We start from the raw sequence: 19,930 nt of genomic DNA on the forward strand, positions 1-19,930 counted from the left end.
GCTGCTACAGAGGGCGCCGGTGTCCGCTAGCGCTGCTACAGAGGCCGGCGATTCGCTACAAGCGGCGCTGGCAATTGCTGCAAAAGCCGGCGGCGGTTGCTACAAACTGGGCGGCGTCATGCTGCAAGGATGCCGGCGAGACCGGCGGCGGTTGCTACAAACAGGGCGGCGGCGCCATGATGCAAGGGCACCGGCGAACCTGGCGGCGAAGCTACAAGTCCAGGACGGCTGTGCAGCATGCGAGCGGCCGTGGTGCTGCCGGCACGGACGGCGGTTTTGCCAGCGCCGGCGGCCGTTCTGACGACGCGGGCTGCGGTTCTGCTGGCGCCGGCGGGATGCAAGCAAGAGTCGACATTGCCGGCATCCTGACTTCGTTCGTGCGGTTCGTGCGGGTTCAGGAGAGGAGATGAAGTTTTCTTATGTGTTTTTCCTTTTTTTCGTGCGGGAATGTTGACCCTCATCTGATGATTGTAATCATGCGCATCGAACAGCGCAGAAATCCTCCGGATGGAGCGACCGACCCGTGCCCTTCCAAAAGCGAGCGATAGAGTGGGTCCCACCACGATCTTATCTTAACTCGTCTCTTCCATCGATAGGAATGGAGGCTACACCACACCCAGGCAGCGCCGCCGCCCACGCCCCATGGATGCGCCTCCGCTCCCGGCGCCGCCCACCTCGCGCCCGGCGGCCATCCGCCGCGGCCATCCCGGGCCCTCCTCCTCTCCCGCGCCGCCCGGAGCTCCATCCATGGCGGCCTCCCTCCTCCTCTCCTCCCGCGCCGGCAGCCGCCGCCGCCGCCCGAGTCCCTCCGCCGCCCACGGCTCTCCGCCTACCGAGCAGAGTGCCGCTCGACAGCGACCTCATGGCCGTCCTCCAAGCCACCGGCATCGCGGCCTCATCGACGTCCTCCGGGCCGCCGCCATGGAGGTGCTCCAAGCTGCGCGCCGCCGGTGTTGGCCGCGGCCCCACGCAGCGCTGCCGAACCTCCTCCATAGCGCGCCACTACTCCTCCTCCACTGCATCCCGAAAGACGGCGTTGTCCTGCACCTCCATCTGCATCCCGGCGACCGGCGGTGTCCCGCGCCTCGACTTGCATCCCCGCCGCACCTGATGTGATAGTGATGGTGTTTTTGCCCCTGTCGTGATGGTGTTTTTGTTACAATAGCTAGAAAACTTTGACTATAGTATACATTTTTTGCTATCAAGTTTGCGGCGAGATTTTCCGGCGTGCTCACCAGAGATGTCCGTTTTGCTACAATAATAAACCTTTTTTTATATGGTTTGCTACAATAGAAAAATAAATTTGCTACAATATTTGTGGTTTCTTGCTACCATAGCATATATTTTTTGCTACCAATTCTCCGGCGAGGTTTCCGGCGACGTCTCCGACGACATCTCCGGTGATGTCTCGAACTTTGCTACAATACCCGATTTTTTTTGCTACAATAGTACAACATTTTTGCTACATCGTCTCCGGCGAGGTCTCCGGCGAGTCTCCGACGAGATCTGTGTGTATTTTGGGTGAACCGTGTTTTGCTACAATTGTGTTGATTTTGCTACAAACGAACCGTTTTTTGCTACTTTGGTACATTACGGTAGCAAAAGTGGGACTGAGGTATACTGTGACACGTGTCATGATCTAGACGGTCCAATCAAGCTAATCCAACAGCTGTCTACCGGGAGATTAGAAATCTAATCCCCCGGGGACGCTCAGCGTGACACTTCCTAATCGCACCGGGCCTCCGCCTCCGCGGTCAGGCGATGCTTCCCTCCATCCTTTCAAAATCAAGAAACGTGCCGTCACACCGCCGGCGTCGCCGTCTCCGTCGTCTTCTCTCCTCTTCCCTCGGCAGAGCTACAGCTGTCGCACCCGCCACCACCATTACAGCATCACCACCTCCAAGCTCCAACTCGCACCTCGCTTCTTCTCCTCATTCCTACAACCAATACGCCTCTATCCTCCAATCCTGCGTCGCCGCTGGTTCCCTGCGCACCGGCAGGCAGCTCCACGGAAGGCTACTCGTCTCGGGCCTCGGCTCCGACACTGTCTTAGCCACCAAGCTGGTTGATCTGTACGCAGCCCGTGGCCATGTCGAGCACGCGCGCCGCCTGTTCGACGGAATGCCCAAGCGGAATGTGTTCCTCTGGAACGTGCTGATCAGGGCCTATGCACGAGAGGGGCCCCGAGAGGCTGCAGTGCAGCTTTACCGCGGGATGGCAGAGCATGGTGTGGAGCCAGATAACTTCACGTACCCGCTGGTGCTCAAGGCGTGCGCCGCACTCCTCGACCTGAAAACCGGGAGGGAGGTGCACGAGCGTGTCTCGGGCACGCGGTGGGGCGAGGATGTATTTGTTTGTGCCGGTCTTGTGGACATGTATGCCAAGTGTGGGTGCGTGGACGATGCTCGAGCCGTGTTTGATGGGATTGCGATGAGAGATGCTGTGGTGTGGAATTCCATGATTGCTGCTTATGGGCAGAATGGGCGGCCCATGGAGGCGCTTTTATTGTGCCGCGACATGGCTACAAATGGTGTAAGGCCGACGATTGCCACTCTGGTGAGTACAATATCAGCAGCAGCTGATGCGGCTGCTCTACCTAGAGGGAGAGAGCTGCATGGGTTTGGTTGGAGGAGGGGCTTTGGGCAGCAGGATAAGCTGAAGACTTCCCTTGTGGATATGTATGCCAAGAGCGGGTGGGTTCAGGTGGCCCGCGTTCTCTTTGATCAACTCACGAAGAGGGAACTTGTTTCCTGGAATGCCATGATATGTGGATACGGGATGCATGGCCATGCTGACGAAGCGCTCAAACTTTTTAACAAAATGAGGGTCGAGGCTCTAGTGACTCCTGACAACATCACTTTTGTTGGGGTTTTATCAGCCTGCAACCATGGAGGTATGGTAAAAGAAGCAAAATATTTTTTTAGTTTGATGGTGGATGTGTACTCCATCAAACCGACAGTGCAGCATTTCACTTGCCTTGTGGATGTTCTTGGCCATGCTGGTAGGTTTGAAGAAGCGTATGATCTCATAAAGGGCATGTCTATGGAACCAGATTCAGGGATATGGGGTGCACTTCTCAATGGTTGTAAGATTCACAAGAATGTTGAACTAGGTGAACTAGCCCTGCAGAAGTTGATTGAGCTTGAGCCTGAAGATGCTGGTAATTACGTGCTTCTATCAAATATCTATGCTCAGTCTGGGAAATGGGAAAAGGCTGCAATGGTTAGGAAGCTAATGACCAACCGAGGCCTGAAAAAGATCGTTGCTTGCAGTTGGATTGAGTTGAAAGGGAAAACACATGGATTTCTTGTTGGTGATGCATCTCATCCTCGATCAGATGAAATTTATGTAGAATTGGAGAGATTGGAAGGTCTCATGAGCGATGCTGGATATGTGCCTGACACCATGCCAGTTTTCCACGATGTGGGAGATGATGAAAAGAGGAACATGGTGAGGGGCCATAGCGAGAGACTGGCCATTGCATTTGGGCTTATTAGTACGCCTCCTGGGACAAAGCTTCTTGTGACTAAGAATCTTCGAGTTTGTGAGGACTGTCATGCTGTCATCAAGCTGATTTCGCAGATTGTGCAGCGTGAAATCATCATAAGAGATGTTAACCGCTACCATCATTTTGCAAATGGTGAATGCTCTTGTAAAGATTACTGGTGACCCATGATGACTAAACTAGTTGAATTTGGCAGCATGTGGCCGTAGTGCCAGTCTTGTACTCTTCTAGTTGTATGACAGAAGATAGTCCTGTCCAAAACAGTTTACTGCAATGCTGTTCTACCATACAAACTAAGATTCTGACTAGGCGAGCTGGAAGCTAAAAAATGCAAAGGTGATGAATTTGATATGGAGCCTCTCATGCATGTAAAATCATTCAGAAAAATAAATTACCATGTTGAATGTGGGATATCTGGTTCTCCACTGGTCTTGGTTTACTTGAATCCCTGTCAGGAGTGGTGTAGACAAAAACCATCGAGTATGAGGTGCAAAACGGCTCTCCTCTCTCCATCCCCATCGTACTTCGTCCGTCAATCCTCAATGGTGTTGAATCCTCCTTTAGTTCATGATGGAGGGCCTCCTCTGTTGGGATTTGTCGCCGTGGTTCGCCCTTGCGAGCGAGGTGCGTCGACGTTTTGGTTCCACAGTTCACTTCATGCCCTCTTCTTTATCCAAGGCGTTCTTTCTGGTGGGCTTATCCCGTTCATCATTCTTTCTCTCGGTGGCATAGGTGGATCTAGCACTCAATGCTGTCTTGGTGGTGATTTTTTGGGGGTTTTCAAGTTCTTAAGCTTTGTGACAAGAGATTTCGGTTCTCTGTTGCCTCAGGTAAAGTGAGCCACTTTGTTTATGATCTTTGGGATATAATTTTTCCAGATTTTCTATGTCAGTTTCATCTCTTTCGTGGTGATCCACTGGTACCAATCTTTTCTCATTTTGATGCTCCTGAAGGTGGTTGGTTATCTCCTTCAAAGGTTTCAAAAGTGATGTATCTCCGAAGTCTCATGTCCAAGGTCCTATGGTTATTCGTACTAATATGGAGGTTTTACCTAAAAGTGCTATTCATGATCTCGGGTCTTCTGGTGAATTGGCGAAATGTGGTTTTCATGTTGATAAAACAAACATTCAGATTAGCTGCCTGCATCAAGGTCCAAGGCATAGGCTTCTCCAGCACCTGTGGTCTCATCTTCAACGGCACCCCAGAGTTCTTCACATTCTAGAGATTTTCATGCAACGACAAGCTCTCATTTGAATTTTTGAAGTCTTATCTTTTCTGTCTCAACGGTTGACCCGAGTTCTCAATTGCATGGGCTTTATATTCGGGGAACTAATTTTCTGGCGACCTTTCTTGCATGCATATTAAGTCTCGAGAGTTATTTGTGCATATATATGATTCTGAGACAGGCTAAATATCCGGATTTCGAAGTTCAACTGGTTCCTGCCAGGGCCGATGTACATTGAGTGGGGACCTGACAACCGGCTGGGGAGGAACATGGTGTGGTTGGAGATCCTCCTCCCTCTCATGTCACATTGGTCCTGGTGAATTCTCCAGTCCCCTATCATTTCAGAGCTACTAGTGTACTACTTCGGCTAGCAACAGACATATTACCTGGGCTCTCATATTTTGGATTGGGAGATCTATCCTTTTGTGGCTGGCCTGCTTGGTTTCCCTACTGCTGTTATCAGCAATTATCTTTCTTATATTATCCCACGTGTACTAGGAGAGCATTATTCTATGTTCAGTTTAGTCAGGCACGATGATCGATGAAGGGCCAAATATGAGTGTCGGTTTTTGAGAAGGAACCCTGGGTTTTGTTTCTAGTTTTTCCTCTTGATTAAGAAACTGAACATTATGGCATTAAGGCTGTATCTTGTTTCAGGAAATTGTTAATTTGGCATCGTCCTGGTGTTAAGAAGTCTAGGGCCCTTGTTAGATTTTTTATCAACAAAATTCTGCTGGTCCCACATAGTTTGGTTTTTAAAAGATTTGCTGACATTGGTGGCCCAGGAAGATCCTGGTCTGTCCCTGTGCATATCTTGAACGGTAGGAACCCCACTCCTGGTCTGGCTGGCAATGAAAATCCAATGCGTCCTATGGGGGCATCACCTCACTCTGATCAGCCCCCCCTTTCTGGGCGAGATTATGGTGAACACCTGCTTTTGCACACTAGCTAGCTGCTATTTAATAATATTGGTCATGAGTTGCTACATGGTGTTAATTGTAACGCGGAGTTATCATTTCTCCTTTGTTTTTCTCTTCAGTTTTCCTAGTGCTTTTGCAGCTATGCAGAGCCATTTCCTTTGAAATACAATCGAAATTAAATCAAGTGAGCACAAATTTGAGCAACAGTGCAATGAAAATTGTGTAGTACTCCCTCTGTCCCATAATATAAGATGTCACTACAACGTACTAACTCCTTGGTTGTAATAACATCTTATATTACGGGATGGAGGGATTAGTTCCCATTACCTCCTTTTCGTGTGTTCACAAACCATGGAGCTACCGCACCACATCTCTGGTGCTTAGAATGATGATATATATTACTGTAGTGATAAATGTTGATGTAAATTAGCAGGAAACTGATATGACTAGGTCTAGACTCTAATGTTTAATTACATCAATGCTTTAAGTCAGAACTCACAACCGATATGAGCTTTCACATAGTAATATTGTATATCGAACAGAAAGAAGTTGAACTGAATCATTGTAATAACCTGACTTTCATACATAAGAATACCATACATCGGTGTTCTATAGCGATCAATGTTGATACGAATTAGCAGGAACCGTCAAGAATCTCTTAGTGGTTCAATTAATGGTTTCTTTTAGTCAGGACCCACTGCCGATATTAGCTTTGATTTTCTGCAGTGTGTTTGTCAAATTTATTTTATTAGCATTTTTTTTATCTCTATGTTATAAGTTTCTGTAGTCTAGTACTAGGTACAATTGGTACAATTACTCCGACACTTTATTGAATTTTTTTATGTGAGATATTGTTGATGCGCATCTTAATGTTTTCATTATTGGGGAAGTTTGTGAAGAATTGTCCATCATGGAAGTCCGTAGTTTTATTAGCTTAACCTTTTAAATTCATGGTTAATAGAAAGACCAATATACAAAGAATGTGATGCTTTCACATAGTATTTCAAATAGAAAGAAGTAGAACATAATCATTTGTAATAACCTGACATTCATACAGAAGGAGGATCATACATCTGTGTTGCAAATAACAGTACAGCATATTCACATCACTCTTATTCATATCGCATATAAGAAGACCATAGTAACATGACTTGGGGATATCCAGGGCCCCTCCAAGCAGCACCTCTTACTTAATACCATGACTAAGAAACGCTGGTGCTCTTAAGACGTGGGATACATGGTTGTGCTCTTCTGGAGTCCCCAAGACATGTGCTTACACTTGATAAAGTCAGAAGCCACCGTATCCACATCCTTATCCATGTCATCTTTCTTGATAACATTGGCATGGTTATCCTGAAACTTTTGGTTGGCTTGGCGAGGTATTGTTCCTGTTGCTGCTTCTTTCTTCATCGCACTAGCATCGTTGTCCTGAAATTTGGCATGGTTTTGGTGGGCTTGGAAATAGAACAGACGAGTGTGAGACATTGCTCTGTAGCTTCTTGCTTGAAGGTATGAGGAAATGATGAAAGGGTAAGAATTGTGTTGCAGCTCTGATGTTTTCTTCTCCTCTTTTATAGGCCAATAAAGATACTTATCTGAACGGCAAGTGGGCATCATATTCTCCACTTTTTACAATTTTGGGTTTTGGACTAATCTTTCGTGTTTTCTTTCTTGTCCGCTTTTTCAGTCAAATTTGTAAGGCGTTGAGTGACTACATCGTTATCTTTTAAGTAATTTGGCTAGCTAGGGTTCTATCCTAACATGGACATAAGGTTAGTTCCTTCGTCACATTTTCTCTTCCTATTAGTAGCAAGCATTGAGTAGTATTTTCTCTTCCGTTGATAAAGATAAGCAATATGATCTAGTTTTTGTTACTGCGCTAATTTCACTGTAACTTGAGTTGATTTCATCCTAATCTACAGGAACTCTGATAGAGTGATAGTTGTGCTGCACCATTATGTAATATATTCAGTCCACGGTTCTACCATGTTCTTGTGCCTGCTTCAAATCCTTTTTTTCTAGATGTGCACATGACACCAGAATCATGTTCTAGTGTATAGATGCTGCAATTATTACATTTATAAACATGTACGATGTTTCCTTTTGGAAAAAAGCTACCATCATTGTTTTCATGTGATTCTCAATGTATATCTTTCAGTTTCTCGAAAAGAACTGGATGCCTTTCCTGTTGCTCAGTCAACTTTTCAAGAGCCTGAATAATATCCTGCAACCACAAAGGGGCCTAACCGCTGCTTCCTGTTTAGTGAAGTGGATTTTCTGCACAATCAAATGAAAAAGCATGTGAAAGCTTCTGCCTGGTGGAGTGGTGGTGTTCTGCGGGTCAAGCCGGGCGCTTATTTTTTGACGAAGTTCGGCACGATATAGATTGGTAGCAGAAAGCAATCATATGTAGATATGCTCCTTGGAAGATGCTTCATTCATCCTATGGGCAGCATTATCTGCGGAACGTTTATCACATGGACATCTTGATACTTTTATATATCGTTTATACGACGGAAAACGTAGCAGCTTAGATTCTAGAAAGCGTGAGTGCTTGGTTGTCATAGTTGTATGATGCCTGGCTGAATCGCCAAACTTCACACATATCTTGTGCTGGTGGTATTATCATCTTACAGAATTCCAGGGCTAGATTATATAGCGCACAGCAGTTTGTTTTCTTTTTGGTTGTATGTATGTTTTCCTGACACGCATGATATGTTTTATGAGTTTTGTTACATGCAAGTTGCCAGATTTCTTTTTCTTGGGTGAAGGCATTATTCTGTGATGACTATGATCTGTATGGAGCAACTGTGATGTGTGTGCCCTATTATTGGATATACTGACATAAAATGTTCATCCTCTCGAGGCTGACTGGGAGCGCCTATTGTTCGCTTTAAGCGGAGCGTATCTCGCCTCCGCATACGGTTGTTCGAACGATCGGCTTAGATGGGCTCGGCCCGTTTAAGCGATTTGCTTTCGCGTGTACTGAACCGGTCGTGAGTTCCAGTGTATCTGCCCCTCGTGAGTTCAACTTTTCTTTTTATTCCGTTCAGTTTAGATTTTAAAATATGTACAAAGCTGAAAACTGAACAAATTCAAAACCGAAAAAATTTAAAAGCAAAAAAATTAAATCGAACAAAATTCAAATTTGAACAAATTTTTTATTTGAACAAATTTCATATTTGAACGAATTAGGATTTGAACAAAATTTCGAAATCTCAACAAAATTCAAAAACCAAACAATTTGAAATAAAAAAAATTAAAATCGAACAAAATTCAAATTTCAACAGATTTTAAATTTGAACAAATTCCAAATTTGAACAAATTCCAAATTTAAACAAATTCCAAATTTGAACAAATTCCAGATTAGAACAATTTTATAATATGAACATTTTTTAGATCAGAACAAAAAAATTGAACAAATTTTGAAATCAGCAAAACCAACAAAAACCAGCAAAAACCGACAAAAGAAACCAACAAATGCTGAAAAAAAAACCTGGAGAAACCCACAAAAACCGGACAGACTAGATGCTAATGGGCCAGCCCACCCTGTCCGCCGCTTCAGGCGGGAGCGAATCGCTCCCGCACTGAGCGGGGAATAGGAATTGCCAGGCTGGGGAGACTGGCCAGGAGAACTGGAGAGCGTAGATTGCAGACAAGATGGACCGAGCATCACAAAATGCTAAACGGCCCATGGTCATCATTCGCTCGGCCCAAAATGAACTATCTGATAGAGTACAGTGATGGGGGGCCCAAAATGGCCTCGGCGGCCGGCGCCTCCGTCCGCCGTCTCCCTGCCCTCACCGCCGCGCCCGTCTAGCCACCTCCATCGCCGTCCAGCCCTGGCAGACCTAGCATTCATTCGCCGCCCACCTCCACGGCGCGAGAGACAGGATCGAGCGAGAGCGCCATGACACCGCTAGGTGCGCAGCAGCTCGCCGCATCCTTCAGCTCACCGCACGGTGTACAGGTGCTCGTTTCCTGCTATTGTTCTACAGTACTTGGTTCTGTATCTGTAGTTTATCATAGAATTTCTACGTTCTGCACTTAGTTGCAGGCTTGCAGCAGCTTAACCAAACAACATATAAAATTGGGGGTGGAGTTCAATTGCTGTCAGCTAACTGAACTATTACTCTCACTCCGTACTTGATTTTTATCTGTATGTTTGCTATTAATTCTTACTAGATGTTGGTAATTCCTTTCCGGTGCAGATCGAACGTTTGGAAACTCACAAAATCCACATCGAAATATGTTCTGTGATTTATCTAGGTGTCGATTGACTTGCAACGTCTCCGTGGATCATGACAACATGACCGTTCTATGCAAAATGTCCTACAAACTAAAGAGGCATTTAGTAAACTTTTTTTTTCCTTTTTGCAGCACACACCATTGGAAGCCCAAAAAACCACAAAATGCAATATTACAGAGCTCAGCCAGCTTGCATCTGGTTCTCAGTGCTCCCTTTGATGGGTTGAAATCACCTGGACCAGAATGTGTTGACTGACTTGTGAGGTCTCCTAAGTCATCATGACCAACAAGAAAAGTAGCATTGCATTTTAATGTGGAAGTTGCGATCTCACTTCCACACCGCGTCAAGTGTAATCATGAATATGCAGCAGCAAGGCAATCTGAGATTCAGAGGTGTCGAAGCAATCTCTCTCAGGCATCTACAGGTGATGAATCTACTTTTCCCCAAGAAACCTTAACAACCATCTGTACCATCATTAATTATGGTGCCTTATCAGCACTTTTGCTTATGATACCGCGCTAAGAAACTACTATTGGAGAAGGCCTTAGAAATTCATTATCTGTTAGTCTTTTACATTACATGATTCTGTATCTGTAGCTTCTCTCCAGCTGTCAGAATTATTATCTTTTACTTTGTGATGCCCTCCGCTGCGGCACGACGACGGTCATGGTCATCTCCTTTCACATTGCATCAAATGCACCGTGGTCAACACTCATGGTCTTCTCGAGTACACCATGGTCAAGGTCATCTCCTTGACATCGCACCAAATGCAGCACTGCCACATCCACAGGACCATGTCCTTTCACATGGAATCAAATACGCGTCATAGCCACTCAGGTCCCGTTCCAGTTTTTTTCGGGTCAACTGTAAGTCTCTCTAGCCATAAATATATGCATTAGGGAGGCAGCCATGAAATTAAGTGTTACCTAGAATAGAAGGCATGCACTGCTGCCTGGCCTCAACTTCTATAGTGCAAGGTTGTAGTGTAGAACCGTCGATCGATCATGGGCATCTTGGTATTGGTTATCTCTGTGTTGGTACTCGGGTCACTAGGAAAGCTAACAGCTCTGTCATTCCTAGTTGTCACAAGCCAGCAGACTCCCAAGGGAAACTGGGCGCAACCATCACGTCTTGGTTTCACGCTTGATGGCTGCCCAACGAGCTGCGGCACTGTGATCTTCACCTATCCCTTTGGCATCGGGTCCAGATGCTCCCGCGGGCCTGACTTCAACCTCACCTGCAACGACGCCACTCAGCCCCCCAGGCTCTTCTTGCGCGACGGCATCACCGAGGTGACTGACTTTGGCGATCCTGTTTGGAACTCAAACTTTATATGGACCTCCTTCTCTCATACGATCCCCATGAAACCTGGTGTCAATGTCTACAACTTGTCTCTGAAACCGCCTGGGAGGTCCTTCCATCTTTATTCTGTTGATCTAAACATCACCGGCTGTGACCTGGAGGTGTACTCTGTTGAAGAGAACGCCATCCGGTCGATCTGCGCAACTGTGTGCCCAGATCCAGAAATCACAGAGATGGTAGCTATGCACAACTGTGATGGCTTTGGATGTTGTCGTGTACAAGTGGAAAACTATGCCAGCACTCATAAGTTCAAACTTGTCCACAACATAAAAAACACGAGCACAGGCTCCAACCAGACCTCTCAGTTGTGGGATAAAATCAGCATAACTACTGATGGCTTAAAGCTCTCATGGGATATAGGGAATCAATCTGCCTGTGTTGCCTGTATCAGTGACCATGCTGAGTGTGGCTACAACTACGCTGCAGATGACCCCTACATGACATCAAGAAGTGGCTACAACTGTTTCTGCAACGATGGATATACAGGCAACCCCTACATTCCACATGGCTGCTCCAACAATGACAAAGGTAACATTTTTTTTCCTAATTGAGTGGCGAAGCATTTTGGGCATTGGTAGTTTGGTACATGCTAACCTTTTACTGATCAATTTAGGGTATAATCCGATTCTGAGCAGGGCTGATTGCAACCGTTGGTGTGGTAACATTAGTGTGCAATTCCCATTTGGCTTCGAAGAGGGCTGCTTTGCCAGGGAAGAGTTTCACTTCAACTGCACAAATAGAACATCATCCGCTTTCTTGTTGCATGAGGATTTGGAGATAATCGGCATGGATGTTAATGAAGGGACCTTTAATGTCACCGTTGCGGACCAACGATTGGGGGATCCCATGTCTGATGGACCAGAACGAAGCGGTCTTTTTTCTGCATCGGGGTTATTTCTCTCTGTCAAATGGGTTGCTGCTCATCTAAGTTGCGCAGAGGCCCAACGGAATAGGTCGGGATATGCTTGTGTGAGTATCAACAGCAAGTGTGTGGAAGTAAGCGCTGATGAGAGGTTCTATGCTGGTTACCGTTGCAAATGCTCAGATGGCTTCCAAGGAAATCCATACATCCAAAGTGGTTGTCAAGGTACTCCCTACCTCTAGGATCACAAATGATACACCCCGTTCCACTGGAGAAAATTGTACTGCTAGCTATTTCTTATAACTCTCTAAAACAAAGTTTTGCCTATGCATTTAAAGGCATGTATTATTACAGTAACTGCATGTTACTATTAGCCAGTGATTACTTCTATGTTTATCAATGTTTTAAATAGCCGGCTATAGGCTATAGCCGCGGCCTCCCAAAACAGCTATAGCCCGGCTATAGCCGGCTATTGAAGGACTTTGGCACGTTTAGCCGGGCTATAGCAGTTAGACGCATCATGCGGGAAAGGCTATAGCCGGCTATTTTAAACAGAGATGTTTATCATTCATTTATGTTTCGCGTAATTGGCTGATGTGCTGTTTTACGTTAACTGGATGGTTTACTTTGGTCCATGTTAGTCCTATGACTCATGATATAAGAAGTTCTAAAAAATGTGCAATCCAAAAAAAACTCAGGTTTCATGATCAATGCACAGTAGATTTTTTTACCAACATGCACAATATCAGTTGCTCTTATAGGTAGTCGTGACATATATTTTCATAACATACAATTATTTCTATTCGAAACAAAATATTTATCAACTTGGACAATATCTAACTGATATTATAGATTGTCATGAAATATATTTTCATTGTGTATAATTATTTCTATTTGAACAATATATTTTTCTAAAATGTATATCAAAGTGTTAATATGAAGACCATGGCGGCGGCCTAAAAAATCCGAATCAGTGGAAGTTCATATTTTTCAACGCACCTTATCAAGACTTTGTTATTCTCAGATATTAATGAATGCCTTCAACCGAACAAATGTAAAGGGTTCTGCCATAATACCAAAGGAAGCTTCAGGTGTACTAGTTGTCCTAGCAAGACTAAGTATGATCCATTGAAAATGCAGTGTACTAAGCTAAATCAGCCTCTACTCTTAGGTAATACTAAATCGTTGTTACATTTATGATAGACACGATAGAACATAGAACTTAAAGATCTTAACGTCTGCAGGTATTATTATTGGGTTGTCCTCTGGTTTTGGTGTTCTACTTCTGAGCTTCAGTGCAGTACTTCTCACGCGTAGGTGGAAAAAGAATGTTCAGAAGCAACTACGGAAGAATTATTTCCGGAAGAACAAAGGTCTTCTCCTACAAAAGTTGGTGTCCTCTGATGAGACTGCAAATGACAAAACAACGATTTTCTCATTAGAAGAGCTTGAGAAGGCAACAAACAGCTTTGATCCTACACGTGTCATTGGCCGTGGGGGCCATGGCTTGGTTTACAAAGGCATGTTATCAGATCAACGTGTGGCTGCAATAAAAAAGTCTAAGGTCATAGAGGAGTGTGAGATCAGTCAATTCATCAATGAGGTCGCGGTCCTCACTCAGATAAATCACAGAAACATTGTGAAGCTCTTTGGATGTTGTCTCGAAACGGAGGTTCCATTGCTGGTGTATGATTATGTATCCAGTGGCTCACTTTCTGAAGTTCTCCATGCAGATCCAAATAATGGTGTTTCTTTGTCTTGGGGTGATTATTTAAGGATTGCCTTGGAAACAGCTGGTGCTCTGTCTTATCTCCACTCTTCAGCTTCAATATCTATCTTCCATCGGGATGTGAAGTCCTCAAATATACTCTTGGATGTGAACTACACAGCTAAAGTTTCAGATTTTGGCGCATCAAGATTGGTTCCTATTCATCAAACACACATTGTCACGAATGTGCAGGGTACATTTGGATACTTAGATCCAGAGTATTTCCACACTAGACAGCTAAACGAGAAGAGCGATGTGTACAGTTTTGGTGTGGTACTAGTGGAGTTGCTTCTTAGGCTGAAGCCCGTTTTTACAAGTGAATCAGGCACAATCCAGAACTTGTCAAATTATTTTCTCCAGGAGCTCAAGGAGGGGAGAATCACAAGTATTGTTGATTCTCAGGTCCTTGAGGAGGCAACTGAGGAAGAGATCAACGGTGTTTCCTCTCTTGCAGAGCTTTGTTTAAGACTGCATGGTGAAGAAAGACCCACCATGAAACAGGTGGAGATGGAATTGCAAAATCTGCTAACAAAACGGGTGAACTCATGTCAAGCTGATCCAAGTAATGAAGAGAAGATGCAACAAATTCCACTAACTCGAAGAAGAGCTAGAACTACTCGCCAATCTTCTGCAGCGGAATTGGGAGAGAGAGTTGACATGCGTTCAGGAGACAGCCAACGATGTTATAGCTTGGAGGGAGAGTTCATGTCATCTGCTAGCTTACCACGTTAGACGAGTCTGTTGAGATCACGTAATAGGTCAATTTATGGCTAGATAATTTAGGGCATAATGATTGTGTAACTTTCCAAGGTTGGAATTATGCCCGTTTATGTATGTAACCTGAATTTTATTACTTTGAGATGTGGAGTGAATCACTGGCATGTGTATGGTGTTAATGAGACTAGGGTCTTTGGATGAGAAGTTCCTACAGCTAAGTACAAAAATGCTAATTTATAATATTCATAGTCATACCTCCAGCATCGTGATTATTCATTCCTTATGTTCTTTAAATTGTCGTTGAACTACAACTGTTGTTTCTTGATCCTCCCATAATATGTTGCTCTTCTGTTTGATCAGTAATTTTTTTTAACTTTCTCCGCTTTCAGGTAAAGAACTTTATAGATATGTGGAACAAAGATGATGACTTCCGCAGTTGAAGCAGACAAGTTTAGCACTCTGAAAATCATTCAGAGAAAAATAAATTACCATGTTCATTGTGCGGCATCTGGTTCTCCACTGGTCTTGCTTTACTTTAATCCCTGTCAGGAGAGGTGTAGACAAACTCAACCTGGGGCTTCATGGCTTCATGCTTTGAGCAAAGATTTCATGCGGATCAGGTACAGTTCTAGTTCCTGTGTTGGCAAGATTTTATCGGGAGGGCTAAGTTTTGTGCCCTGATACCAATTGAAATTATGCTACTGGCATTGGCATTGCTTTCACTGAAACTACTGGTCTACACTACTATAGAAAAAATGGAAATAATGATGAAAATAACAATGAAAAGTTGATACAATTGCGCTCCTACAAAGTAAAGTAGCCGTTCACTTTAACTGTTTGTCTTATTTGATCTATTGTTTTCCATGTCTTCTCTCAATAGTGGAAAACTACCCGTCCTACTGGCTATAGAATCACACGAAATGTCCTTTATCAAGTCTGAAATTCCTTGGCCTTTTTTGTTCATGTTGTCATGGGCTGCGAATGGAAATCCTTTCACAATAGCACAATGAACGAGGCTAGTTACGTACAATGAGAATGGAACTTCAATTAGCATCCGTTTGTCCTGGCTTGTCAGCAGTGGTTTATCTCCATATGAAAAATCAAATCTAGCTTTGGTATGTGTTGCTCCTTCTGCATTCGTCCTTGAGGAGATCTTAGTCCTGCTGGTATTTCTGGGAATACGTAGATTTAGGTGTGATTTGCACATGTAAATGGCTTAACAATGCTTTTGCCAGATCAATGGTGTTATATAAAAGGGTGGAATCAGAAGTAGTCATTGAGTGCTATAATCTTATCTTTGATTTGTTTACCTTCTGTTGAATAGTAAGTTGGTTTTCTCATTTTTATTTCTTCTATGCATCTTGCCACATTTATTTGATCATGGAAGAGCTCAAAACTGAGAGTATGTTTCATCAAGGTATAGTTGCAGAACCTGTTTGCTGAACTTAAACGAATGGAACCGAAAATCTCCTAGGATTTAAGCTTTCATTCTTACTTGGTATCTGCAGAACAAGGGCTGGAACCACCATATATACAGCTCTTTTTTTTTCTCTTGACAACTTTATAGATATAGTATTAGTGGATCAAGATGGACACTAATAAAATGCCGTGTAGATTGGGATTGGTAGTGGAATAGTACTAGCAGATATGACTTCCGCTAGCTAGTCAGCCGTCTCTTCTGACCATGCTGCTGTAGAGACAGGCTGGATTTGTGTGGCGTCACAATCAGCACACTGTGCAGCTTGCTCCACATTTCCACAATGCAACATGCATTTCTTCTTCCCGGTGCCTGTCCTAGTCTTCGTGTAATGGGAAGACTTCGTCTTGGCTCCATGCTACTACAGTTAACGTCAATATATTTTCTTTGAAAAACCCTTGAATTGATAATCTGTACTGCATTACAGTCTTGAAGCAAGATTCATCAGCTCTGACATGGATGTCATCCTCTACAGTTGCAGTCCCATGGCTTTGCCTCGCCGGCGCCTCCTCCTCCTCGCTGTCATCGTTGTCGCAATCGTCTTCCTCCCACAGGTGTTCTCCCAGCTTCCCAACATATGTGGGACAAAGGCCAATGGCAGGTATGCCTGCCCCGATTGCTCTACCTCTGCTGCAGCCACCTCAAATCGCAGCGCCGGCTTCGAAGCCAACCTCCTCGAGCTCCAGGCCTCTCTCCAAAACATGGCCCCTGCCGACGCCAGCTTCCTGAACGCCACATTCGCCACCGCTGACGGCGACATGGCGGACACGGTTTATGGCCTTGCCATGTGCTTCGCCGATGCCGAGCAGTCCGACTGCTCCGCCTGCCTTGCTGGCGCGGCAGCTGAGCTGGCCGGGACCCGGTGTGCAGGCCACAAGGACATGGTCCTCTGGTACTCGCACTGCCTCGTGCGCTACAACGACACCGCCTTCTTTGGCACTGCAGACACGTCGCCGGCGCAGCGGTTTGACGTGCCCAACCCCAACAACTTCTCCAACCCGGTGAGCCTGGGTGTGGCACGGCAGAGGTTGGCCTCTCGGATGCTCCCCGCGGCGGCGGCCTCGGGGGTTCGGTTTACCTTCGACAGCGAGGAGGTCACCGCAAACACGACGCTGTATGGGCTGGCGCAATGCTCGAGGGACCTCCTGGCCGAGGAGTGCAGCCGGTGCTTGGCGTCGCACACGGCCTGGTTGGCTGGATGCTGCGCCGATATGGATGGTGTCCGTCTCAATGGACCCAGCTGCTACCTGCGCTATGAATTCATGGGCTTCATCCCGAGCATGCCACCGTCCATGACGCCACTACTACCTCTAGCTCCAGCTTCTGTGCCAGGTACTCCCTCTGGAAGGAAGAACGCCAGGATATACATACTAGTTGGTACCCTGAGCGCATTAGCGCTGCTGTCCTTCTTTCTTGGAGCACTCCTGTGCTACAAGAAGAAACGGTATTTCTCACTTCCTCCCATGCCCTGGAAGAGGGACACGCCAAAGATTGAATCTTTCCTGCAGCGGCAACATCCGAGGAGATACAGCTACTCGCAAGTGAAACAGATGACGAAATCTTTCGCGCACAGGCTCGGCCAAGGCGGAAATGGCGTGGTCTACAAAGGCAGCCTCCCGGATGGCCATGAGATTGCTGTGAAGATGCTCAAGGACAACAAAGACGTCGATGGTGAGGATTTCATGACCGAGGTCGCCAGCATCAGCCAAACCTCCCATGTCAACGTCGTCACGCTGCTGGGATTCTGCTTGCAAGGGAGATCGAAAAGGGGCCTCATCTACGAGTTCATGCCTAACGGCTCCCTCGAAAGGTACAGTTTTGGGCAAGCCACTGGGCACTCGCTCGGCTGGGAGACCCTTTTTGACATTGCTGTTGGCATCGCGAGAGGCTTCGAGTATCTGCACCGAGGTTGCAACGCGCACATTGTGCATTTCGACATCAAGCCTCACAATATCCTCCTGGACCGGGACTTCCGGCCTAAGATCTCCGATTTTGGACTTGCCAAGTTGTGCTCCCAGAAAGAGAGCACTATCGCAGTGTCCATCGTTGGAGCCCGGGGAACGATCGGGTACATCGCGCCCGAGGTGTTTTCGAGGGGAGTAGGGGCAGTCACTAGCAAGTCCGATGTCTACAGCTATGGCATGATGGTCCTTGAGATGTCTGGGGCTAGGAGAAGCATGGACGCTGACGAGGTTCCTGGTTCAGAGACCAGCAACAGCAGCAAGTATTTCCCCCAGTGTTTGTATGAAGGTCTAGATCAGTTCTGCACAAGGGCCTGTGAGATCGATAGCGAGGCTACCGAGCTGGTGAGGAAGATGGTGGTGGTTGGGCTGTGGTGTGTGCAAATCTCCCCCTCGGGTCGGCCTTCCATGAGCAGAGTGGTCGAGATGCTGGAGAAGAGCACTGAAGAGCTTCAGCTACCACCACATGGACCTTGAACACGCAGACGCTTTGTGTATCATTGTGAAGGAATAATGCAGTTAATTGTACAACTCATTGATCGATGGATGCTTCGTTCAGGTTACTGAACTCTTTGAAACTAAAGTGAATGGTTTCATTCGGTGATGTATGCACTAGCATTTCTTGTTGTGCCCTTACTCTGAATTCACATCTCAAGTCTTGAAATTATTGTGTACAGGACAAGCCCAACGGCCATTTACATTTTTCTATCCGCAAATAACCACAACAAAAAATATATGCGCTCAAATAATATTAAATTCGAGGGAAATAAGCTTTTGCATAGTTCAATTTTCCTTTAACCATTCTTTGACATTAAAGATGCAAGTCCACCTACTATTAGAACGATGTCTTTGATAATGAGTAGTTCCAAGTCTTTTGGCTCTCTCATTCCTCCTTATCTCTCTAGCAGGCTTTCTCAATTGCTTAGCCAGTCCTCGCCTGAGCTGTGCGTCTTCAGGTACTAGTTCATATACTCATTGTCATCATCATCTGGCAGTTGGACAGGTGGTGCATATTCAAAGTGTTCAATTGTCTGCTGCTCTGCAACTTTAGAGTTTACAAGTGCTAGCTGCAGTGCAGCTTCTCTTTCAGCAACATGCTGCTGCACTGCATCTTCAGAATCAACATTCGGCACTGCATCTTCAGAATCAACATTCGGCACTGCATCTTCAGAATCAACAACATGCTGCTGCATTGCTTCGTCAGGGTCAACAACACTCTTCCTCCTCACTTCAAGCTTACTAGGTGCTGCAAATGCAGGGACTTTTTTTAAAACGGGGACAAAAGCTTTGCCCCATTCGATTAATTAAGTATAGTGTTTTACAAAACCGTCAAGTTTTATTACACGAATTACTCTTCTAGCATCATTTCGCCCAAATGTTTCGCATCCGCTAGCATGCAAAGATGCGCCTCTTTCTTAATCTTATCGAACACTATATGTGTGGGAGCTTGCTTGTCGTGGAAGACCCTAGCATTGCGTTTGGAGTAGAGCCTCCCGACATCATGCTCCACCAATCTGAGATGCCAAAACCCACCCAAAGCCTTGTGTTGATGGCCGGAATACCCAACCAATCCTTGATGAGGTTCCAAAGACGAGTGGTGAAACCAAGGAATGAAGAGATGATCCACGGATTCCGCACGAGTGGTGAAACCGGTCCGCCATCTAAATCATATTTTGGTTTGCAATCCAAGCGAAGAACTTGACTTTCGAAGACGCCCATGGTTTCAAACCGATTTATTCATGGATGAGTGAATTGATCCCAAGAATTGCACCTCGTAAGTCATTTTGGTTTAATATTGGCCATTCGTTGTGAGTCTCCACGTGATGTCATCCTCAATATCTTGGCGTAGTTGAACATTGGCAATTAGGGACCAAAGCTCAACAA

The 19,930-nt window shown here is 45.6% G+C and overlaps 3 protein-coding genes and 1 long non-coding RNA gene across 5 annotated transcripts; all 4 read left to right on the forward strand.

Moving 5' to 3' along the window:
* Positions 1 to 1,761: 1,761 nt before the first annotated feature.
* Positions 1,762 to 4,101, forward strand: LOC124683581 (pentatricopeptide repeat-containing protein At1g08070, chloroplastic-like). The gene has a single exon (XM_047218070.1). The coding sequence runs from the start codon at positions 1,762 to 1,764 to the stop codon at positions 3,667 to 3,669; it is 1,908 nt and encodes a 635-aa protein (XP_047074026.1). The 3' UTR covers positions 3,670 to 4,101.
* A 5,374-nt stretch (positions 4,102 to 9,475) lies between these two features.
* Positions 9,476 to 10,087, forward strand: LOC124693083. The gene is made up of 3 exons (XR_006999854.1): positions 9,476 to 9,620; positions 9,862 to 9,919; positions 10,031 to 10,087. It is a non-coding gene; the product is annotated as an uncharacterized LOC124693083 (long non-coding RNA).
* A 263-nt stretch (positions 10,088 to 10,350) lies between these two features.
* On the forward strand, positions 10,351 to 14,806 carry LOC124693059 (wall-associated receptor kinase 5-like). Of its 2 annotated transcripts, XM_047226511.1 has the most exons (4): positions 10,353 to 11,789; positions 11,875 to 12,348; positions 13,148 to 13,294; positions 13,368 to 14,806. In XM_047226511.1, the coding sequence occupies exons 1-4, from the start codon at positions 10,904 to 10,906 to the stop codon at positions 14,621 to 14,623; spliced, it is 2,763 nt and encodes a 920-aa protein (XP_047082467.1). In that variant the 5' UTR covers positions 10,353 to 10,903; the 3' UTR covers positions 14,624 to 14,806. The 2 variants fall into 2 exon arrangements, with proteins under 2 accessions (XP_047082475.1, XP_047082467.1); XM_047226519.1 differs by lacking the exon at positions 13,148 to 13,294 and having other exon boundaries at positions 10,351 to 11,789.
* A 235-nt stretch (positions 14,807 to 15,041) lies between these two features.
* On the forward strand, positions 15,042 to 18,679 carry LOC124693073 (LEAF RUST 10 DISEASE-RESISTANCE LOCUS RECEPTOR-LIKE PROTEIN KINASE-like 2.4). Its single transcript, XM_047226528.1, has 2 exons — positions 15,042 to 15,228; positions 16,513 to 18,679. The coding sequence occupies exons 1-2, from the start codon at positions 15,218 to 15,220 to the stop codon at positions 18,521 to 18,523; spliced, it is 2,022 nt and encodes a 673-aa protein (XP_047082484.1). The 5' UTR covers positions 15,042 to 15,217; the 3' UTR covers positions 18,524 to 18,679.
* Positions 18,680 to 19,930: the final 1,251 nt, after the last annotated feature.

The sequence above is a fragment of the Lolium rigidum genome, chromosome 1, assembly GCF_022539505.1.
Source record: "Lolium rigidum isolate FL_2022 chromosome 1, APGP_CSIRO_Lrig_0.1, whole genome shotgun sequence".
In the NCBI taxonomy this organism is placed as follows: Eukaryota; Viridiplantae; Streptophyta; class Magnoliopsida; order Poales; family Poaceae; genus Lolium; species Lolium rigidum.

Coding starts and splice junctions, on each gene's coding strand:
- LOC124683581 (XM_047218070.1), top strand. CDS start 1,762: ATGCTTCCCTCCATCCTTTCAAAATCAAGAAACGTGCCGTCACACCGC.
- LOC124693059 (XM_047226511.1), top strand. CDS start 10,904: ATGGGCATCTTGGTATTGGTTATCTCTGTGTTGGTACTCGGGTCACTA. Junction 11,790..11,874: donor CTGCTCCAACAATGACAAAG/GTAACATTTTTT, acceptor TGATCAATTTAG/GGTATAATCCGATTCTGAGC. Junction 13,295..13,367: donor AAATCAGCCTCTACTCTTAG/GTAATACTAAAT, acceptor TAACGTCTGCAG/GTATTATTATTGGGTTGTCC.